Source organism: Alligator mississippiensis, chromosome 10 (genome assembly GCF_030867095.1).
Source record: "Alligator mississippiensis isolate rAllMis1 chromosome 10, rAllMis1, whole genome shotgun sequence".
Taxonomy (NCBI): domain Eukaryota; kingdom Metazoa; phylum Chordata; order Crocodylia; family Alligatoridae; genus Alligator; species Alligator mississippiensis.
In genome coordinates this window covers 77,534,101-77,551,208 of record NC_081833.1, presented here as the reverse complement: position 1 = coordinate 77,551,208, position 17,108 = coordinate 77,534,101, and the positions used below count along the sequence as shown (strand labels likewise).

The 17,108-nt window shown below is 63.6% G+C and overlaps 2 protein-coding genes across 3 annotated transcripts; one reads left to right on the top strand and one right to left on the bottom strand.

Moving 5' to 3' along the window:
• The first annotated feature begins 174 nt into the window (after window positions 1-174).
• On the top strand, window positions 175-12,532 carry IST1 (IST1 factor associated with ESCRT-III). Of its 2 annotated transcripts, none has more exons than XM_059714028.1 (10): window positions 175-277; window positions 6,699-6,796; window positions 7,507-7,687; window positions 7,864-7,951; window positions 8,179-8,262; window positions 8,725-8,835; window positions 9,240-9,431; window positions 9,840-9,932; window positions 11,217-11,265; window positions 11,677-12,532. In XM_059714028.1, exons 2-10 carry the CDS (start codon window positions 6,709-6,711, stop codon window positions 11,874-11,876), a joined length of 1,086 nt encoding a protein of 361 aa, XP_059570011.1. In that variant the 5' UTR covers window positions 175-277; window positions 6,699-6,708; the 3' UTR covers window positions 11,877-12,532. The 2 variants fall into 2 exon arrangements, with proteins under 2 accessions (XP_059570011.1, XP_059570012.1); XM_059714029.1 differs by lacking the exon at window positions 175-277 and adding an exon at window positions 2,385-3,100.
• Window positions 12,533-13,431: 899 nt separating this feature from the next.
• Window positions 13,432-14,707, bottom strand: LOC132243616 (zinc finger X-linked protein ZXDB-like). The gene is made up of 4 exons (XM_059713924.1): window positions 14,087-14,707; window positions 13,908-14,009; window positions 13,713-13,826; window positions 13,432-13,624 (listed from the first exon to the last, which is right to left on the bottom strand). The coding sequence occupies exons 1-4, from the start codon at window positions 14,705-14,707 to the stop codon at window positions 13,457-13,459; spliced, it is 1,005 nt and encodes a 334-aa protein (XP_059569907.1). The 3' UTR covers window positions 13,432-13,456.
• Between the last annotated feature and the right edge of the window lie 2,401 nt (window positions 14,708-17,108).

The following is a 17,108-nucleotide window of genomic DNA, read 5'->3' as shown; positions in this document are numbered from 1 at the left end:
GCGGCGGCTGGGCCGGGCGGGGGGCGGTTCCGCCGTGACTCACCGCAACGTCACTGCGTGCGAGCACGCGCCGCTGATCCCTCCGTCAGGTAAAGTAGTCCCGGCCCGTCACGCCCCCTGGCGGGGCCGCCCCGCCCCGCGCCGGGAGCTGCCGCTGGCCGCCGGCGGGCAGGGCCGGCAGGGGCGGGGCCGGGCGACCCGCTGCGGCGCGGATCCCTCCGCGTCGGTGCTGAGGCCGCGGCGCTGCCATCTTGGGTCGTGCCGCGCGATCGCGCTGGTGAGTGGGGCGGGGGCCGCGCCGGGCGGGCGGCCGCGGGGGTCGGCGGGTTCCCGCTCCGCGGTGGGACGGTGCGGGCGCTGGGGCAGGTGGGCGCTGGGGGGCCGGGCCGGAGCGCCGCAGCCCTGCTCCCGCGCTGGGACCCCGCCTGCCTCCGCGAGACGCGGCCCGCGCAGCCCCCGCCGGGGCCCTGGCGCTGCTCGGCGCGGGGGCCAGGATGCGGCCGTGCGGGCTCCCGGGGTTGCATCACGGGGCCGGGATCACAAGACTGCCCGCGCCGCGCCCCGCCCCGCCCCGCTCCTGGCTGCTCAGCTGGCGGAGCACACAGAGCCATTGTAGCCGGGCGGGCGGGCGGCCCCCCCCCCCCCCCGGGGCGCTGCCGTATCGTCTCCTCTCGCTCGGCCCGCACGGCGTGGGCGATCCCCGGTCTCTGTCTGCCCCGCGCTGCCTCCGGCGAGAAGGGCCGCAGCCCCCGTCCCACGAGAGCGCGCCCCTGCGGCTCCTGCGCGCAGCGGCGCCTGGCCCGCGGGCCCTGCGCTGGCCGAGCCGTGGCTGCTGCGGGGCAGTTCTCGCTTGCCGTGCCTTCCAGGGGCTGGCTCGCCCGGGAGGGCTCGGTGCTGCTTGGACTCCTGGCCTGGGGAGCAGCAGAATAAGATCGAGCGAGCCCTGGGCCCTCCCCACCCCCGTCTCTCGAAGCATTTAGATGCGCCTGGGTAACGCCGCCCAGCGCACGCTGCCCGAGGAAGGGTCACTGTGCGGCGCGTCTGCCCCACGCAGCGGGTTATCGACCTCATTTTGCAGCCAGCTTTTCCACGTGTGGCTGAGTCGTGTTCCTCAGGGTGGGAGACGCAATAGCTCTGAACTCCTCTCCATAACTGCTCCTCCGCTTGTACTGAAACCCGAAACTTCTTATGTGACAGCAGCTTTCTAACCTGAGGAAGGGCAGTTTTACCCGCCTTCCCGAACAGGCAAAGCGGGAGAAATCTCGGCCCAAGGATGGTGTGTCTGAAAACAAGGGCTTGTTCTGAAGTTCCTCCATATCTCGGATCTGTTCGTTGTATTCTCAGAACTGCTCCTGAACACAACATGCTGTTCACTGAAAGCTGTGACCGTTGTGTAACAGACGGTGTGGAAACTGCCCCTATGAGCATGACCGCCGTTAAACAGTAAAAGCAGGGGTGCGGGAGCCTGGGCTGCGCAGTTGCCAGTCTCTCGTTTGCCAGCCGACCGCTGCCGCAGTTCCGGTTCTGGGCTTTCTCGTAGACTCACGAGAGAAGTCGCATCAGACATTCCCCTAACAGCCTGAACTCTGAGCTAGGAGTCAGCAAGCCAAGGCCCCTAGGTTTTCCAGTTGCATACCTTCCTGGTGTGTGACTCACCCATCAGAAGGGCAGTGCAGAAAGATAACCTGAACCATTTCCTCCAGCAGTAAAAGGTGCGCGACTTGGCACAAGTTGTCTGGCACGGAAGGGGCCACAGGGCTCTCCTTGTGCTGACTGGACAGGATGGAGTGGGCTGTTAATGGAAGTGGCTACCCACCGGGCGTGCTCTTGTGCACATATTCATTTGTGCACGGCATATGCTACACAGCATGTACGTTGCTTGTATCTTGTGTAACTTATTTCAAGCTCCATGAATGTGTTTGTTTTGCAGCAGCATAATTGAATTACAGAAGGCTAATAGCTACGTAACTGCATCTACTGCTGCATTACTTCACAGCAGTGCTGCCCAGGTGGCAGCTATGGGCCGGCCGTGCTCGGCCTGCGAGGGTTCATTCGGGGCCCCCAGGCTCCCTCCCTCCTGTGGCAGTCAGTCTCCAGGCTCCCCTTCCCTTCTCCACCTCTTGTGCTCTGCCTCGGGGTGGTGCGGAGCACAATGCGCTGTGCAGGGGGGTCACCTACACATGGCATAGCGCAATGCAGCCGGGGGGAGCCTCTGTGTGTGGTGGGATACGGTACAGGGTGGGAGGGGGAGGAAGAGGGGAGTGTTCATGTGTGTGGCACGGTTGGGGGGGCAGCCCCGGGTGCAGCGTATGGCCTGGGGGCACGTGGGGCAGCCCTGACTTGCAGCATACAAATATGTTTCTATATCGGTAGTTTCCAGACTTTGTGTTGCATCCAGGATGACTCTGGAGGCTTTGTATTTTTTCAGGAGAAGCACAAAAGCCAAAACAAGCTTCTCCAAACTATATACTATATACAGGGTCTGTGGAGTCTGTCTTTGTAGTTAGGGCAAGTTCAGACTCCTGCACCTGTGCCTGTGTGTCGAGGAGCTTCTACAATGCAGATTCAGATTTCTGTATTCCCACCCATTTCTCTTCAGATGATGATCTCTTGGCTGTCTCCAGTAGGGAGCAGGGCAGCTCTGTCTCTTCTCACCTGGGGTCATCTTCTTAGCACTGCTCATCACAGGCCTCGGCACTTCAGTTCACTGAACTGTCCCCCCTTTTCTTACATACCGATCAATCACAGTGGTTCGGACTGAATGGCTTCTGTGATTTGGTTTCACTGCTTGGAGGAAGGGAGTGACAGAGCCAGCAAGGAGGAGTTAGAGTATTCAGGACTCCCTAGCAATTGGTTCACATACCATCATTTAAAAAAATGAAGGATTGCGTGCAAAATTTCCCTTGTACACATTTATATTAGGTGTGATAGGCTTAATTATTTCCAGACTATGGCAAAAGAAAATAATACTTCTTCAAATATGGCAGGGCTTTGCACAGTGAAAGCCGGAGGAACCGTGGTGAAGCAGCGGCTGTTACTGACGTCTGTCCTGTCGCTAAGATTACAAGAGACACGTGACATGAGCCACATTTCAATAGGGGTTAGTATGCTGCAGTGCTGTCAGCATCCTAGCCTTTTAACTCGGCTAACTGTAAAGAGCCTGGTAATTCTTGTCTGGATGTATTGTTTGATTAAAGTCATTCTGCTTACCTCTGTAAAAAAGTTGCATCGAGAAAAGCCGGAAACATCTGAGGAGCTCCTGGAGAAGGTGAAGACTTGTTGATGAGAAGAGGGGTACTTGCTTCCCAGAACCCCGCTGCTTTGTCACATGAGAGATCAGCCAAAGGCCTAGTTCTGCATGGAGCTTTGCTCTGCACTTATTTTGTGGCAGCCAGGGCAGAATAGCCAACCTCCCTCCCCCAGGGTAACCCGATTCAGACTCTGCTCTTTGATATGAACAACAGGGTCAGGATACATTTCTGAATCTTCTCACTGAGGACATTTTCCAGCCCGGGGAGTGATCGGCTGTTTCCCTGTCTCATGCTGTAAATTGCACTTCAACACTGCCCTCGTGTGTGTTAAAATCATAGTTTTTAGTCCTCCTACTGGCATCCAGATCATTGCAGGTCAGTCCTGACAGCCACATAACTCATTCGCGCAGTAATTGGCACGTTCAAAATTAGACCAACTGCATGACGTCTGAGCTTTGGACTGGAACTGGGGTGAGTCAGCACCTTCCCATGTGATAGCTCCCTTCTCGCTGGAAGGAGACGCTCTCCATTATGTCATACTTTATTGCACAAACCTGAAAATGAATGAATTCAGTGTTGATCCTTCAGGAGCATCCAGCTCTGTAGGCTGATCCAAAACACTCTTCAGAATGGCTAAGTAAGCATACCCTGTTCCTTCAGCCTTCCTCGCAGGTCTCGTTTCTTTTGGCCATCTTTGCTCTCCAGCTTATCTGAGCACTTTATTTCATAGATTTCATAGACATTAGGGCTGGAAGGGACCTCGGAAGATCATTGAGTCCAGCCCCCTGCCCAAAGGGCAGGAAGTCAGCTGGGGTCATAGGATCCCAGCAAGATAAACATCCAGTTTGGTCTTGAAGGTGTTCAGTGTAGGTGCTTGAACCACCTCCGGTGGCAAGGCTGTTCCAGACCTTGAGGGCTCGGACAGTAAAGAAATTCTTCCTTATGTCCAGCCTGAAACGATCTTGAAGTAGTTTGTGACCATTCGACATCGTCATCCCTTGGGGCGCTCTGGTGAACAAACGTTCCCCCAGATACTGGTGGTCACCCCTGATAAACTTGTAGGTGGCCATCAGATCACCCCTGAGCCTGCGCTTTTCCACGCTAAACAGCCCCAGAGCTCTCAGCCTGTCATCGTAGGGTCTGCTTCCCTGACCTCTGATCATGCGCGTGGCTCTTCTCTGGACTCTCTCAAGCTTCTCCACATCCTTTTTGAATTGTGGAGCCCAGAACTGGACGCAGTACTCCAGCTGCGGCCTCACTAAGGCCGAGTACAAGGGGAGAATGACTTTAATGGTATGCTATTCCACATCTTTCCACCAGGCCTCTCTGTTTCTGTGCATTTCCTTTTATGTTACCACGACTTAGCCACAGATCATTTGAGGAGGATCACCAGGATTTTTAAGGCAGGTTCACAACCCTGCATAGGCTGAAACGAGTGATGCCAAAGCTTCTAGACACCTTCTGCCATTGCGGGACGCATTCAAGAGGCTTAGCTGGAGAGTCTGGATGCGAGTAATGTGAAAATGGGTTGGGGGGAGATCCTGCTAAGTAGGAGATTCCTTGCGTAAGAGAGCTTCATGTTTCTAGGAGGCATTTTGCTGCTCAGCAGCTCCAGTCCCCTCTCGACCACGGCCCCAGGGTGCCTGGCTTCAGACTGGGAGATGATGCTAATTGCATCCAGCTGTGAAGAGCCCACAAGGTTCTCCTTAACCCTGTAGCCAGGCTTTTATGCCTGAACCCACCACTTACCCCATCCTCTCTGCTTCTGAGTTCCCCGTGACTCCCTGCCCTTCAGGCAGGGGCGGAGAGGGCTGCCTGGCTGCTGACCTTGGGACTTCCTGCAGCAGCAGCTTCAGGAGCTCGGAGCTGGCCATGTAAGGGTGCCTGTCTCTGGACGAGAGAAGCTCTGGTGGTGAGAAGTTCCTTCTCACAAGCTCCCCCTTTCCACATCACCCTGCAGCTCTGTGCTGGCCAAAGGACAGAGGCTGAGCAGGAAAGCAGCCAGCTGTGTGCCAGGCAGGAGTAGAGCCCCCGCACTGCCACATGCATAACCTGCTGCTGAATGACACTGCTGCACCAGCGTAAGCCTCTGAGGCCAGTGGGGTTTCACTTCCCGGCCTCTCCTGCCTGGCTACAGGTGCTGGTCAGGAACAGCCTCTGTCCTGGTTCTCGTTCTGCCACACAGGAGCCTCTAGGTCACATATGCTGAAGCATCCTTATGCTGAGCTGGGTCACTCAAAGGGGCAACAGAGATGACTCAAGGGTTTGCTGTTACTTGTCGCACCATCCCTAGACCCTTCTAGCTCTGCTGATGTTGGCTTACACTGACCCCAGGATTCTCCAGCATCTGTGCGTAGGCAATGCTTGATCCGGTGGTTGTGTTGAAGGTGCCTGTGTCTTGTGGTCTCTTGATCTTGCCTCCTCTGGCAGAAATAGCTTCTCGCAGAGGAAAAATCAAAGGTCAGAAGTGACTTCCTGCTGCAACCCGCTCCCTATTTCCAGCCCCAGCTCCTGCATCCTCCTCTTCACTCCCCATGCATGCCATTCTCCCCTTTTTGCAGTCTGCTCCCTGCCCCTGCTTCCCTTGGCCCTTTCCTGTAGGAAGACTTGCCTGCACACGTGGCTGAGCTGCCTGTCCCCCTCGGCCCTGTGCATTCTGCCCTCCTGGCATGATGAGCATCTGCCCTGTGGATGGCTCCAGACTCTTCCTCTCCCCTTGCAGCTGTGCCGTCCTATGGACCTCTCCTCGTTCTGGCTGTTTTCCATGTACTCATCCTCAGCTGGGGATGAGCAGGAGCTGGTCTCTGCAGGAGTTCTGCCTGGGAGGACTGAGCTACATTAACATAGCTAATTGGTCCCATACTCTCAAGGGTTGGTCTAAAATAGCCTTTCCTGGGCTGCGTTTTGTTGCTGCAGGTGATGTTGTTGCCTTGCCTTCCCTACTTGCAGCACTGCCGCATTTCTTTTGTGGGCACTGAGTCTGTGGTGAATTTGAAATAAAGCTCCACATGCATTGGTACTGTTAGATTCAATTAAAATAAAGTTGATTTGCATGTGCACATTCAGCACATCCACATATCTCAGCGTGTGTTGTACCTCTGCCAGTGCTGCTGAGCTGCCTGTAGTGTGCCTTGATGCAAGCAGCTGTCTGCGTGCCTGTTGTATGCACAAGCCACTGAAGTGTGCAGTACCTTACAGCCCTGCTGTCTGTGCTGGACATGAGGGGAGCTGGACAGCTGAGGGCTGCCGTGCCGTGCACCTGATGAATACTGTTCATGGGCAGTTTGGATCCATATGTGCTCTGTCAGTGCAATGCAGGGCTGTGCCTCCATGGAGCAGGCAGGGGCTGGCACTGGTGGGCACCTCTGCCCAGTACAGGGGTGGATTCTCCCAGCATCTCCTGGCAGCAGCAGGAGACCCAGTGACCGTCCTCTCTCCTCCCCATAGGACGTGCACCATGCTGGGCTCTGGGTTCAAGGCTGAGCGCCTGCGGGTCAACCTGCGACTCGTCATCAATCGCCTCAAGTTGCTGGAGAAGAAGAAAAGTGAGTAAAAGGGGGAGTTGGGGGGAGCCCAGGCACGCAGTTCAGTGCTGCTAGGGCAGGCTGTGAGCAGGTTGTGCAAGTCCCATCCTGTTTCCCTCTGCTTGCCCAAAGGGTGTTGGCTTTTCTGGGCAGAACCTCCGGTGCTTGACAGACTAGGAGGGGGCTCAGGGCAGGGAAGGTTACATCACTCCGTCATGGCCAGCATCTTGTGCCCTCTACACACTCTGAAAGTGGGTTTGGATTGGGGCTTGAAGGCCCCAGTTGCCCTGGAGGTCTGGGGTCTTCCCAATCTGGCTGTAGCCACTTCTAGCTTGGCCCTTGTGCAGGGGCCCTGGGAACCAGAGTGTTCATCTCATCTAGCCCAGGCAGCGGATTGTGTGCACCAGGGTGGGATCTGCGGAGCTTGTGCTGCCCCTTCTGGGTCAGGGTTGGACTTGGACAAACCAGGCACTGGGGAGAGACCCAGGCCTTTTTCGTACCCACCGCAGTGCAGGAGGGGCCTTGTGGAAGGTGTGGAACCCAGGTCCTGCTCGGAGGAGCCTGCACTGTGAGGGCGTGACCCCCGGGCAGGGCAGGCCTGGGAAGGGTGCCCCCAGCCTGGGTGGGGCAGAGAAGAAGAGGACTGGGAGGGGTCCCTTCTCTGCGGTCCTGAAGTACAGGGGTGGCAGGTTGCCCTTGCCCCTGGCATGACCCTGTGACTTGCCCTGCAGCGGAGCTAGCCCAGAAGGCACGGAAGGAGATTGCGGATTATTTGGCTGCTGGTAAGGATGAACGTGCACGGATCCGGGTGGAGCACATCATCCGGGAGGACTACCTGGTGGAAGCCATGGAAATCCTGGAGCTGTACTGCGACCTGCTTCTGGCTCGCTTTGGTCTGATCCAGTCCATGAAGTAAGGCCCTGGGCATCAGGCATCCATGGGGCAGGGGCTTCCCTTTGCACAGGGATGGCTGGGTCTGGGTCTTAGTCCATGAGGCCTCTTGAATGGCCTGGCTATGCGATGGGATCCTCTGGTCTGGGCAGCTCATGCTGCAGACATGGCTAACGCATTGTCCGGCCTTCTCCTAGGGAGCTGGACTCTGGCCTGGCAGAAGCTGTCTCTACACTGATCTGGGCTGCCCCACGGCTGCAGTCTGAAGTAACTGAGCTGAAAATCGTGAGTAGGGCGGTGCCCGAATGGGCAGGGTGGTGTGTCTGGTCAGGGCTGTCTAGAGCGACTCCCAGGGAGGTCTTGGTGCCTCCTATTTGTGTTGGTGCTGCAGGGCGCCTGACCAGGGGCCCCAGGCAGGGAAGGCAAAGCGCTGCTGCTAGGGCTGGTCTGCATGGGGCTGGGGAGCCCAGGGTGTCAATATGCTCTGACTCTAGGCTTGTTCCCTGCTGCAGGTTGCAGACCAGCTGTGCGCAAAGTACAGCAAGGAGTACGGCAAGTTGTGCCGCACCAACCAGATCGGGACCGTTAATGACAGGGTAAGTGGTGGAGCTGTGACAGCCGAGCACAGGGTGGGGGCAGGAAGCAGACCCTTCCTCTCCGGGGCAGTTGTGGCATGCATCTAGCACAGACCTGCATCCTGCTTCCTGGGATGTGGTGCCTGCATCGTTCGTGGGAGAGCCCTGGGGACAGCAGTGCTCAGAGCTGGGATGTCCCTGCTGCAGAGTCGCAGCCACCACTGCAGAACTGCTTGGGGCCAGGGGCAAGGCCTCCCCTTAAACTGTTGTGGCCAGAGAAGAGCAAGGCAGCTAGAGCCCTTGCTCTGCACCTCAGGCAGAATCTCCTGGCAGCTGGTCCCAGGCAAGGATGGCTCCAGAAGCCTTGGTGCCAGCACCCAACAGAGGGGTCCTGGCCAGGCCTGGCCTCTGCAGGTGCCAGTCACAGCCCAGCCACACCCCAGTGCTGGCACAGTGCCTGAGAGCCATGTCCCTGCCTTGCAGCTGATGCATAAGTTGAGTGTGGAGTCTCCCCCCAAGATCCTGGTGGAGCGGTACCTGATCGAGATTGCCAAGAACTACAACGTGCCCTATGAGCCCGACTCCGTGGTAATGGTGAGTGAGGCCCAGGCTGCCCCTCCCCAGATGCCCTTCCCCACGCCCGAGGCATTGCCCTGGTGCTGGGGCATCTCTGAGAAAAGAGGAGCAGACATGGCCACGAGCTGCAGCATTCCTAAAACATGTCTTCTCTTGTGGGCTCCCATCCCCTGCCCTGCACCCCCTCTCCACCCAGGCCCTTCCAGCCTGTGCTGCCGTGCCCCACCCCAGCCCCGTAGGCTGGGTCTGCAGTGCAATATTCAGGGCCCCAACCTCACACAGGCCCTCGGGACTGTGGTACCAGTCAGTCCTGACTCCTTGTGCTCCATTTCTGTGGCCTGCCCATGCAGGCCTGGGTTCCTGTTGCAGAGCTGGCAGGGGTTGCTGTGGCCACCAACACGAGCCTCTTCCTCCCTTGTCAGGCCGAGGCCCCTGCCGGCAGTGAGGCGGACCTGATCGGGTTTTCAGATGACGTGAAGAAAGGCGGCCGTGGAGGGGGGGGCGGTGGGTTCACTGCCCCGATGATGGGTGCTGATGGAGTTGTGCCCATGCCTATGCCCATGCCCATGCCATCACCAACCCCCCCCTTCTCCTACCCACCACCCAAGGGACCGGTAAGTGTTTCTCAGCTGGCTGCTGCTGCATGGGGCATGTGTGCTCTGAGGGGAGGGCCCCAGTGCACCTGTGGTGCAGATCTGTTTGGAGCCCAGGGAACTGCCCACCTGACAGCTTGGGCTTTGGGGAGAGTGCCTGTCCCAAAGCTCCCGGGCAGTTGTTTCTCTTGCACCCAGATACTTTGAACACTGAGTTCTAATTTCCTTGATGGATGTCTCGTTCCCTAGTGTGGGTCGCCTCCTAGGGCGAGTTTCTGTCCATGACTCTGATCAGTGTTTCTGAGACCAGTGTGCTTGGTGATGCTGTGATGTTGGGCCCCTGGGTCACTGCTGTGGGCACCAGGGGTGGTCTGGTGTGGGAGCAAGCACAGCCCCTGCTGGCAACACCTGATCTGCTTCTCTGTGCAGGAGAACTTCAACCACCTGCCTGTGGGGACCTACCAGCCTTTCACCAACCTTCACCCACCTCCAATACCACCCATGCCCCCGACCTATGAGTCTGTAAGTACCTGTGCCAGTCCCAGAGGAGGGCACTGAGGGCCACTGAGAAGACGGCCAGCTTCTTGGGTGTACTCCTCCCAACCCTTTCCTATAGGGATGTTAAAGGATTAATTGCTTAACCAATAAGCCCAGTTTAGTTTGAGGTGGGTGCCATTCGTCAGGGAAGAGGGGAAAGCTAGGGAGCTGTGGGGTGCTTCAGCAGGAACCAGAAGGCAGCAGGAGGGGAGGGGGGCTAATACCCATAGTCTAAAAGGAAAACAGTAGGGAGGTGGTCTAATGACTCATCAATTCAGCAATTGGTTGCTAGTTCAGGGTGCTCCCTCCCAGGGTGGGGCTGCATCTGGCCTGTGTTGGCTGGCTGGGCTTCCCCACCTCCTAGCAGCAGCTGTGGGAGCTGCTGTGTTACAGGGTAAGGGTTCAACCAATATAATTAGAAGAGGTTAAAAGAATCATTTTTAAACGGTATTTGCATCCCTAACCTGGGGGTGGCTGTGTACTGCTTGGTGGCATGCTGGTCCACAGGGCATGCAGGAGCCTCTGCACGGGGCGGGGAGCTTGCTAGAGGGCTGAGCCAGGGGCCCGAGTGTCCAGAATGCAGAGTAGTGTCTGGCCGTGAAGATCAGGAGGCTGCAGCAAGCTGTCCAGCCTGCCCATGGGACAGGCTCCAGCCTGTCCCATGGGCAGGCTGGAGCCCTGCAGCTCGTGTCACAGGTTTGCCTCCTGCAGCTTTCCCTGGGCACCAGACATGTAGCTCGGGGACTGCTGGAAATGGTGCAGTCTGCACCAAGCAAACTCCCCCTTGCTGGTGACTTTGCACCCAGCCCCAGAGAGGCAGGCAGGGCTCTGCATGGCCTGTCTGCATGCACTTTCCCAGTCAGTCACTGTTTTCTTGGAAGCTGCCTGTTGTCACATCGCCTTCACCCCATCTTCAGGCTCCATGTTCCCAGCCTGGGCCTGGCCCTTGTAAGGCCGGGGGCAGCCTGCTCTTAGTGTGTATAAGAGCTGCAAGAGCAGCTGTTGGCTTCTTGCCCCGGGACCACTTACAGCTCGGTGCCTTCCCCATTCTGACCTGGAATGAGTCCTCCCAGTGCGTATGCCAGGGGCCTTTGCAATTCATCCCTCCCTTGGGGCAGCCTCCTTCCTTGATGCTGAAGACAAGTTGTGCAGGTGCCAAGTCCTGATTAACCAGGACAGCATTCATCTGGCACATCTACCTGGGTGGCCCAGGCACGTGGGCAGCCCGGGGGGAGGCCTGGCCCCATGGTAACAGCTTGTCTGTTCCAGATTGACAACATTGGCCCTGACCAGGACGTGCCTTCTGCTCAGGTGGCTGGTGAGTGTGGCAGGGGCTTGGGGGCCTGGGCTGGCTGGGACCCTGAGGGAAGGATGCATCTGTTGGAGATGGCAGGGCGGGGGGCCCAAAGCAGGCGCTGGTGACAGGGGATGATGAGGTTTGGAACCTTGCAGCAGAGGCTCAAGGGAAACAGAGCAGGGCGCGTTAGAGGAGCAGGCCTGTGTCTAGCAGCGCAGTCTGCCCCAGTGTGGCTCCCTCTGAGCAGGCCCTGTGGGCTGGGGTCGCCAGCCCAACCCTGTGCTTCCCTGGCAGCGGTGGGTGGGCAGGCAATGCAGAAGCCCTTGTGGGGCAGTGGGGGCTGGCTCTGCACCTGTGGGAGCAGTGAGCACAGGGTGAGTGGGAGGTGGGACTGATCCCCAGCTTGTAACGCTGCCCTGTTGCCCTCACCAGGTCCCGGGCCGAAGCCAGAGACCTCTGCAAAACCCGCGGCCAGAGCACCAGACCTGCATGACAACTTCGTGCTGCCCGAACTACCGTCCGTGCCAGACACGCTGCCTGCTGCGTCTGCAGGTGCCAGCAGTGCTGCCTCTGAAGACATTGACTTTGACGACCTCTCTCGGAGGTTTGAGGAGCTGAAGAAGAAGACGTGAGGCCAAGGGGGCTGGGCTGGGCTCCCGTACGGGGCAGGAGCTCAGACTGGGCTGCTTCACTCCAAATGGTCTCCCCTAGCACCCGGGTCCTGTATTAACTGAAAACAAATGTTCTGTCCTCTCAGCTCTTCTGCAGTGCTTGTACCAAATGCTGCTGCTTCCCAGGCCCTTGCTCCAGCAGGCACAGGCTGGAGCCGCTGGGAGAGGGAGCAAGGAGCGGCTCCGCTGCTGTCTGTGGGGGTGCAGGGCTGGGGTGATGTTCCCCGTTCTCTCCCCATGGGCTCTGTGACCTTCCCACAGGGCAAGGTGACTGGGATTCCCTGTTCCCGGCCTCTCAGGGAGCTCTCCATGGCCTTGGCTGCTCCACAGGGGTAGGTCTGTTCCCCTCACAAGAGGCAGCACCGGGCAGGCCCCTGGGCACCGGCCTTGGGCGTGCACTGGCAGGGCACCAGCAGGTGGGTGTTGCACTCTAGCCCTGTCCTGAGCAGGGTGCGGGGCTGGCTGTGCCCTGTGCCCCCCACATCCTCTCAGCCCTGCAGTGCCCATGGTGTAATGTACTTGTACATAATATTTTCACTCCTCTTTTCTCTAATGGGTTTCAGTGGGTTTGTATTGGGTAGATTCCTTCCTAATAAAGGCTCAGGCCACAAGCAGCATGAGCGGGGCAGGTGTGCTTCTTTCAGCCAGCCTTGCACTGGGGGGAATTACTAGGCTGCTTCTGCATGGTCCTGGTCCTGGTCCTGGTCCTCTCCCTCTCTCTCTCTATAGGAGCCTCCTAGCTGCCTGGGCCCTTGTGTGGGGCCTGACACCCAGTGCTGGGCCAGTCCTGGGCACAAATTTAACATGCAGGGCAGAGGGGCATATTCACCCAAGCCCTGGGGGGTTGATGCCCTGCCCAGGAGCTGCTTCCTGGTGTCTCGCAGGGCTCCTGAGCTCCCTTGGTCCTGGCTGCTGGTGCCTGGCTGTGGGACTCCCTTGGGCAAGGGGGCCTGTGCCAAAGGCAGTAAGAGCTCAGCCCCCCTATCTTGGGGGGAGGCAGCAGGCTGGCTGGGAGTCCTCGACCAACCCTCTAAACTCCTCCCTTTCTTGAACAGGCAGGTGCCTGATGCAGGGGGGCAGCAGCTGCCAGTACCTGGAGGTGGTGGTGCTCTAAGGGAAGTGGAGGGAGGTGGGGATGGGCCAGGCTGCGCCATGAGCTGTAGTTCTCCTGGCCTGTGTGGGGAGGGGTCAGGGCATGGGTGAGGTGGGAGCTTGTGCTGTTGAATGGACAGTGTTGGCTGCAGGGTGGGGCAGGGAGCTGGGGGCTGCAGCTCAGGGAGGTCCCAGCTCCCCTCCATCCCTGCCCCCCTGTGCCAACGGCCGAGCCTCCCTCAAGCTCCCGGGCTAGGCCTGGAAGCGGCACAGGCAGTTACTGTAGGGCTCTGCTCCCCCACAGGCTTGGGCTGCGTGGGGCCTCGTGCTGCCGGCTCCGGCCCACGGGGCTCCCCGGGACTCGCAGCTCCCCCGCCCGCCGGACCCAGCTACCGTCCAGCCCCGCCCCGCGTCGCAGCACCGCAGACCGCCCTTGCCAAAGCACGCGTTTATTGGGACGCCGGGGCCCGCGGCGGGGCCGGGAAAAAGATCGGGGCCGGGGCAGGCGAGGCGGGCTCAGGGCGGGGCGGCGCAGGATGCAGGATCCCCAAGAGGCTGCGGAAGTCCCGCAGCAGCAGCTGCAGCTCCAGCACCAGCGCCGGCTCCTGCGCGGCCTCCTGCAGCGAGAGGGGCCAAGGGGCGCGTCAGGCCGGCGCGGCAGCCCCGACCGACCGACCCCTGCGGGCTGCGGGGACCCGCGCTCACCTCCCGGGCGCAGGCGGCGGGCAGCGCGGACACGAGGCCGAGCAGCAGGCAGACGAGCGAGGCGAGGCTGCAGCCCGCGAGCAGCGCGGCCGGCGCCGGGTCCAGGCTGCACACCTGCGTGGGGCGGGAGTGAGCGGTGGGCCCAGGGCGGGACGGGCGCGGGGCCGGGGCCGGGGCCGGGGCCGGGGCGCTCACCGCGGCGTGGTCCCCGGAGCCGGCCAGGAGCCGCAGCAGGGAGGCGGAGGCGCGGGGCGCGGCGCGGGAGGCGGCTGGGCGCCAGCTCAGCATCACGGTGCCCTGGGGGAGGCGGGCGTCAGTCCTTGCCCCGCGTTGGCCGGGAAGGGCGGGGTGCGGGGCGAGGTGCGGGGCCTCACCGCGAGCGCTGAGCCGAGCGGCAGCACGAGCAGCGCGAGCGCGGAGGCGGCCCCGTCCCGCCAGGCGCGGCGCAGGGCGCGGGGCACGGGGCGCAGCAGCCCGCACAGCCGCGCCGCGCCGAGCGCCAGCAACGCAGCCAGCACGTGCGTGAGCGCCGCGTCCAGCTCGGCCGCGGGGGAGAAGCTCACGAACCTGCGGGAGGGGAGTGGAGCCCGTAGCCCCCGCGGCCCTCGGTCGGGCCACGGGGCCGTGTCGTGTCCCGTCCCCCCTCCCGCCCCGCTCACCTGCCGCGGTCCCGGCGCTGCTCGGCCACGAGGCGATCCCGCACCGCCCCGCGCTGCACGTGCAGCGCCACGGCCGCTAGAGCCAGCAGCACCGCTCCCAGCTCCAGCGCGTTCCCGCCGCCGCGGAAGTAGCCGCTCCGCTGCCGCCACAGCCGCCGGCCCTGCGCAGCGCCCGTCACCGCAGCCCGCACCGCTCCCCGCATCCCGCGCCCGCGCAGCGCCCGTCACCGCGGCCCGCACCCCCCCGCACCCCCCGCCCGCGCAGCGCCCGTCACCGCGGCCCACACCCCCCGCCCGCGCAGCGCCCGTCACTGCAGCCCGCACTGCTCCCCGCATCCCGCGCAGCTCCCGTCACCGCGGCCCGCACCCCCCGCCCGCGCAGCGCCCGTCACCGCGGCCCGCACCCCCCGCACCCCTCGCCCCCACCGTGCGCAGCGCCCGCCCGTCCCCGCCTCACCTGCCGCGCGGCGCGGAGCAGCAGCAGCCCGAGGCCGAGCGCGAGCCAGGCCAAGCCGGGGCCGCCGCCGTGCAGCCGCAGCGTGAGCAGCTCGGCCCGCGGCACCAGGGCTCCTGCGGGGGGGCGGCCTCAGTGCGGGGCGGGGGGTGCAAGGCGGGCCGGTGCGTGTGGGGGGGGGGGTGCGGGGCTCACCCAGGCCGTCGGCGCGGAGCTCGAGCGCGGCCAGGCCCAGGAGCCCCGTGGCCGCGTTGTAGGCTGTGAAGTCGAGGCGCAGCGCGCACGTGCGGCCGTCCAGCCACGCGCCGTCCCGCAGCGCCCGCAGCAGCCTGGGGGGAAGCGCTGTGAGCGGGCGCCGGGTCCCCCACGAGCCCCCAGGCCCGGCCCGGCCCGGCCCCTCCCCGCCTACCTGCGCGCGTGGCTGGAGTTGGCGCCCAGCTCGGCCACGTAGCCGCCGCCCGCATCCCGGTGCGCCCACGGGTGCGGGCGCGGGTCCGGGTCCGGGGCGCTCCAGCCGGGACCGTAGGCCGCCGTGTCCGGGAGCTGGCAAGAGGCCCGCGGTCCCGGGCGCGCCCGCACCTGCCGCAGCTGCACCGCACCCAGCAGCAGCGAGGGCCCGTCCGCCACCAGGCCTGCGGGGCGAGGGGAGCGGGGGGGGGGGGTGGGCAGCTCGGGGCACACGCGGGCCGGGCCCCGCACAGCCCCCAGCGCTGACCTGGGACCTGTCCGGACCCGCGCCCCCGGGACCCGCCCCGCCCCGCCCCGCCGCCCGCGCGGAGCTCACCGGGGCGGGCCCCGTCCGGGGCGGGCAGCAGCGCGCGCTCGGCCCAGGCCCAGAAGGCGGGCGGCTCCCGCACGGGGCCGAGGCCGCGGAGCCCCAGGCTGAGGGCGCGGGCGAGGAGCGGCTGGGCCGGGCTCCGCTCCGCCCCGCACAGCGCGCACAGCGCGGCCAGCCACAGCGCCTGCCCTGCGGGGACCGGGGGTCAGCCCGAGGCTCCGGCTCGTCCCGCGGCCGCTCCCGGCCCGGGGCCCCGGCCCCTACCCAGGATCTCGCGGAGCTGCGGGTAGCGGCGCCGGGCGCTGTCCCGGTGCGGGGGGCGGGCGGGCGGCGGCGGGGGACGGTACACGGGGTCGCTGCGGTCGCGGATGGCGGGAAGCTCCAGGCGGGGCGAGGCCTCTGCGGGGAGGGGTGTCAGCGCGGGCCGGGACCCCTGTGCCCCCGGCCCCGCACCCCCGTCCCGCGGGACTCACCGAGCAACGCCAGCGCCCGCCGCAGCTGCGGGTCCCCCGCCGCCTCGTGCCACAGCCAGCGCGGCCGCAGCTCGGAGTGCAGCAACCGGAGCGCCGCGATCTGCGGGACGGGTCCGGGGGGTCGAACCGGGCCGGGCTGCTCGGGGCGGGGGGTGGAAGGGGGCCGGACCGGGCCGGGCGGTACCTTGACCGGCTGCACCAGGGCGCTCTGCAGCAGCGACAGCCCCGCGGAGCGCAGCCAGCTCGCGGCCCCGGCGCGGTCCAGCGTCAGGCTCAGCAGCAGCGTGTAGGCGGCGGCGACCAGGCTGCCGGCACCCAGCACGGCCCAGCCCGCCGCCCCGAGCAGCCCGGCCCCGGCCCCGGCGCCGGCCCCGGCCTGCAGCGCCACGCTGGTCTCCTCGCTGCAACGGAGCGGCCGGTCACGGGGCGGCCGGGGCGGCCGGGGCTTGGGAGGAGGCGGGGGTCGGTCGGTACCTGCCCGCCCCGTCGGGCCCGCGCTGCTCCAGCTCCAGCTGCCCCACGAGCCCCCGCAGGTCCCGGGCGGCGTCGGCGAGCTCCGGCCGCGGTCCCAGCGCCTCCAGCGCCGCCGGCAGCGGCCCCAGCGCCCGGCTCAGGTAGCGCCGCAGCTGCCCCTCGCGAGCTGCAGGGACCCGCGCCGTCAGCGCCCGCCCCCGTCCCCGTCCCCGTCCCGGGCACCTCCAGCCCCTGCCCCTGCCCCTGCCCCCGGGCGGTACCGTCAGGGCTCCGGGGCCGGCGGGCGCGCAGACGGCGGCACAGGGCGCGCAGCAGCTCGGGGAGGCGCCGGGGCTCGGGCTCGGGCTCGGGCTCGGGCTCGGTGCCGGGCTCGGGCGGGTCCGCGGCCAGCAGCGCTAGGGCGTCGCCCAGGTCCTGCGGGCGGGCGGCGGGCGCGGGCCGAGGTGGGCGAGGTGCCCGGTCCCGGTCCCGGTCCCGCTCCCCGCCCCGCGCGGGCCCCGCACTCACCTGGGCCAGGCGGGCGGCGGGGCGGCGGCGGCGGCGGCGGGCGCGGGGCAG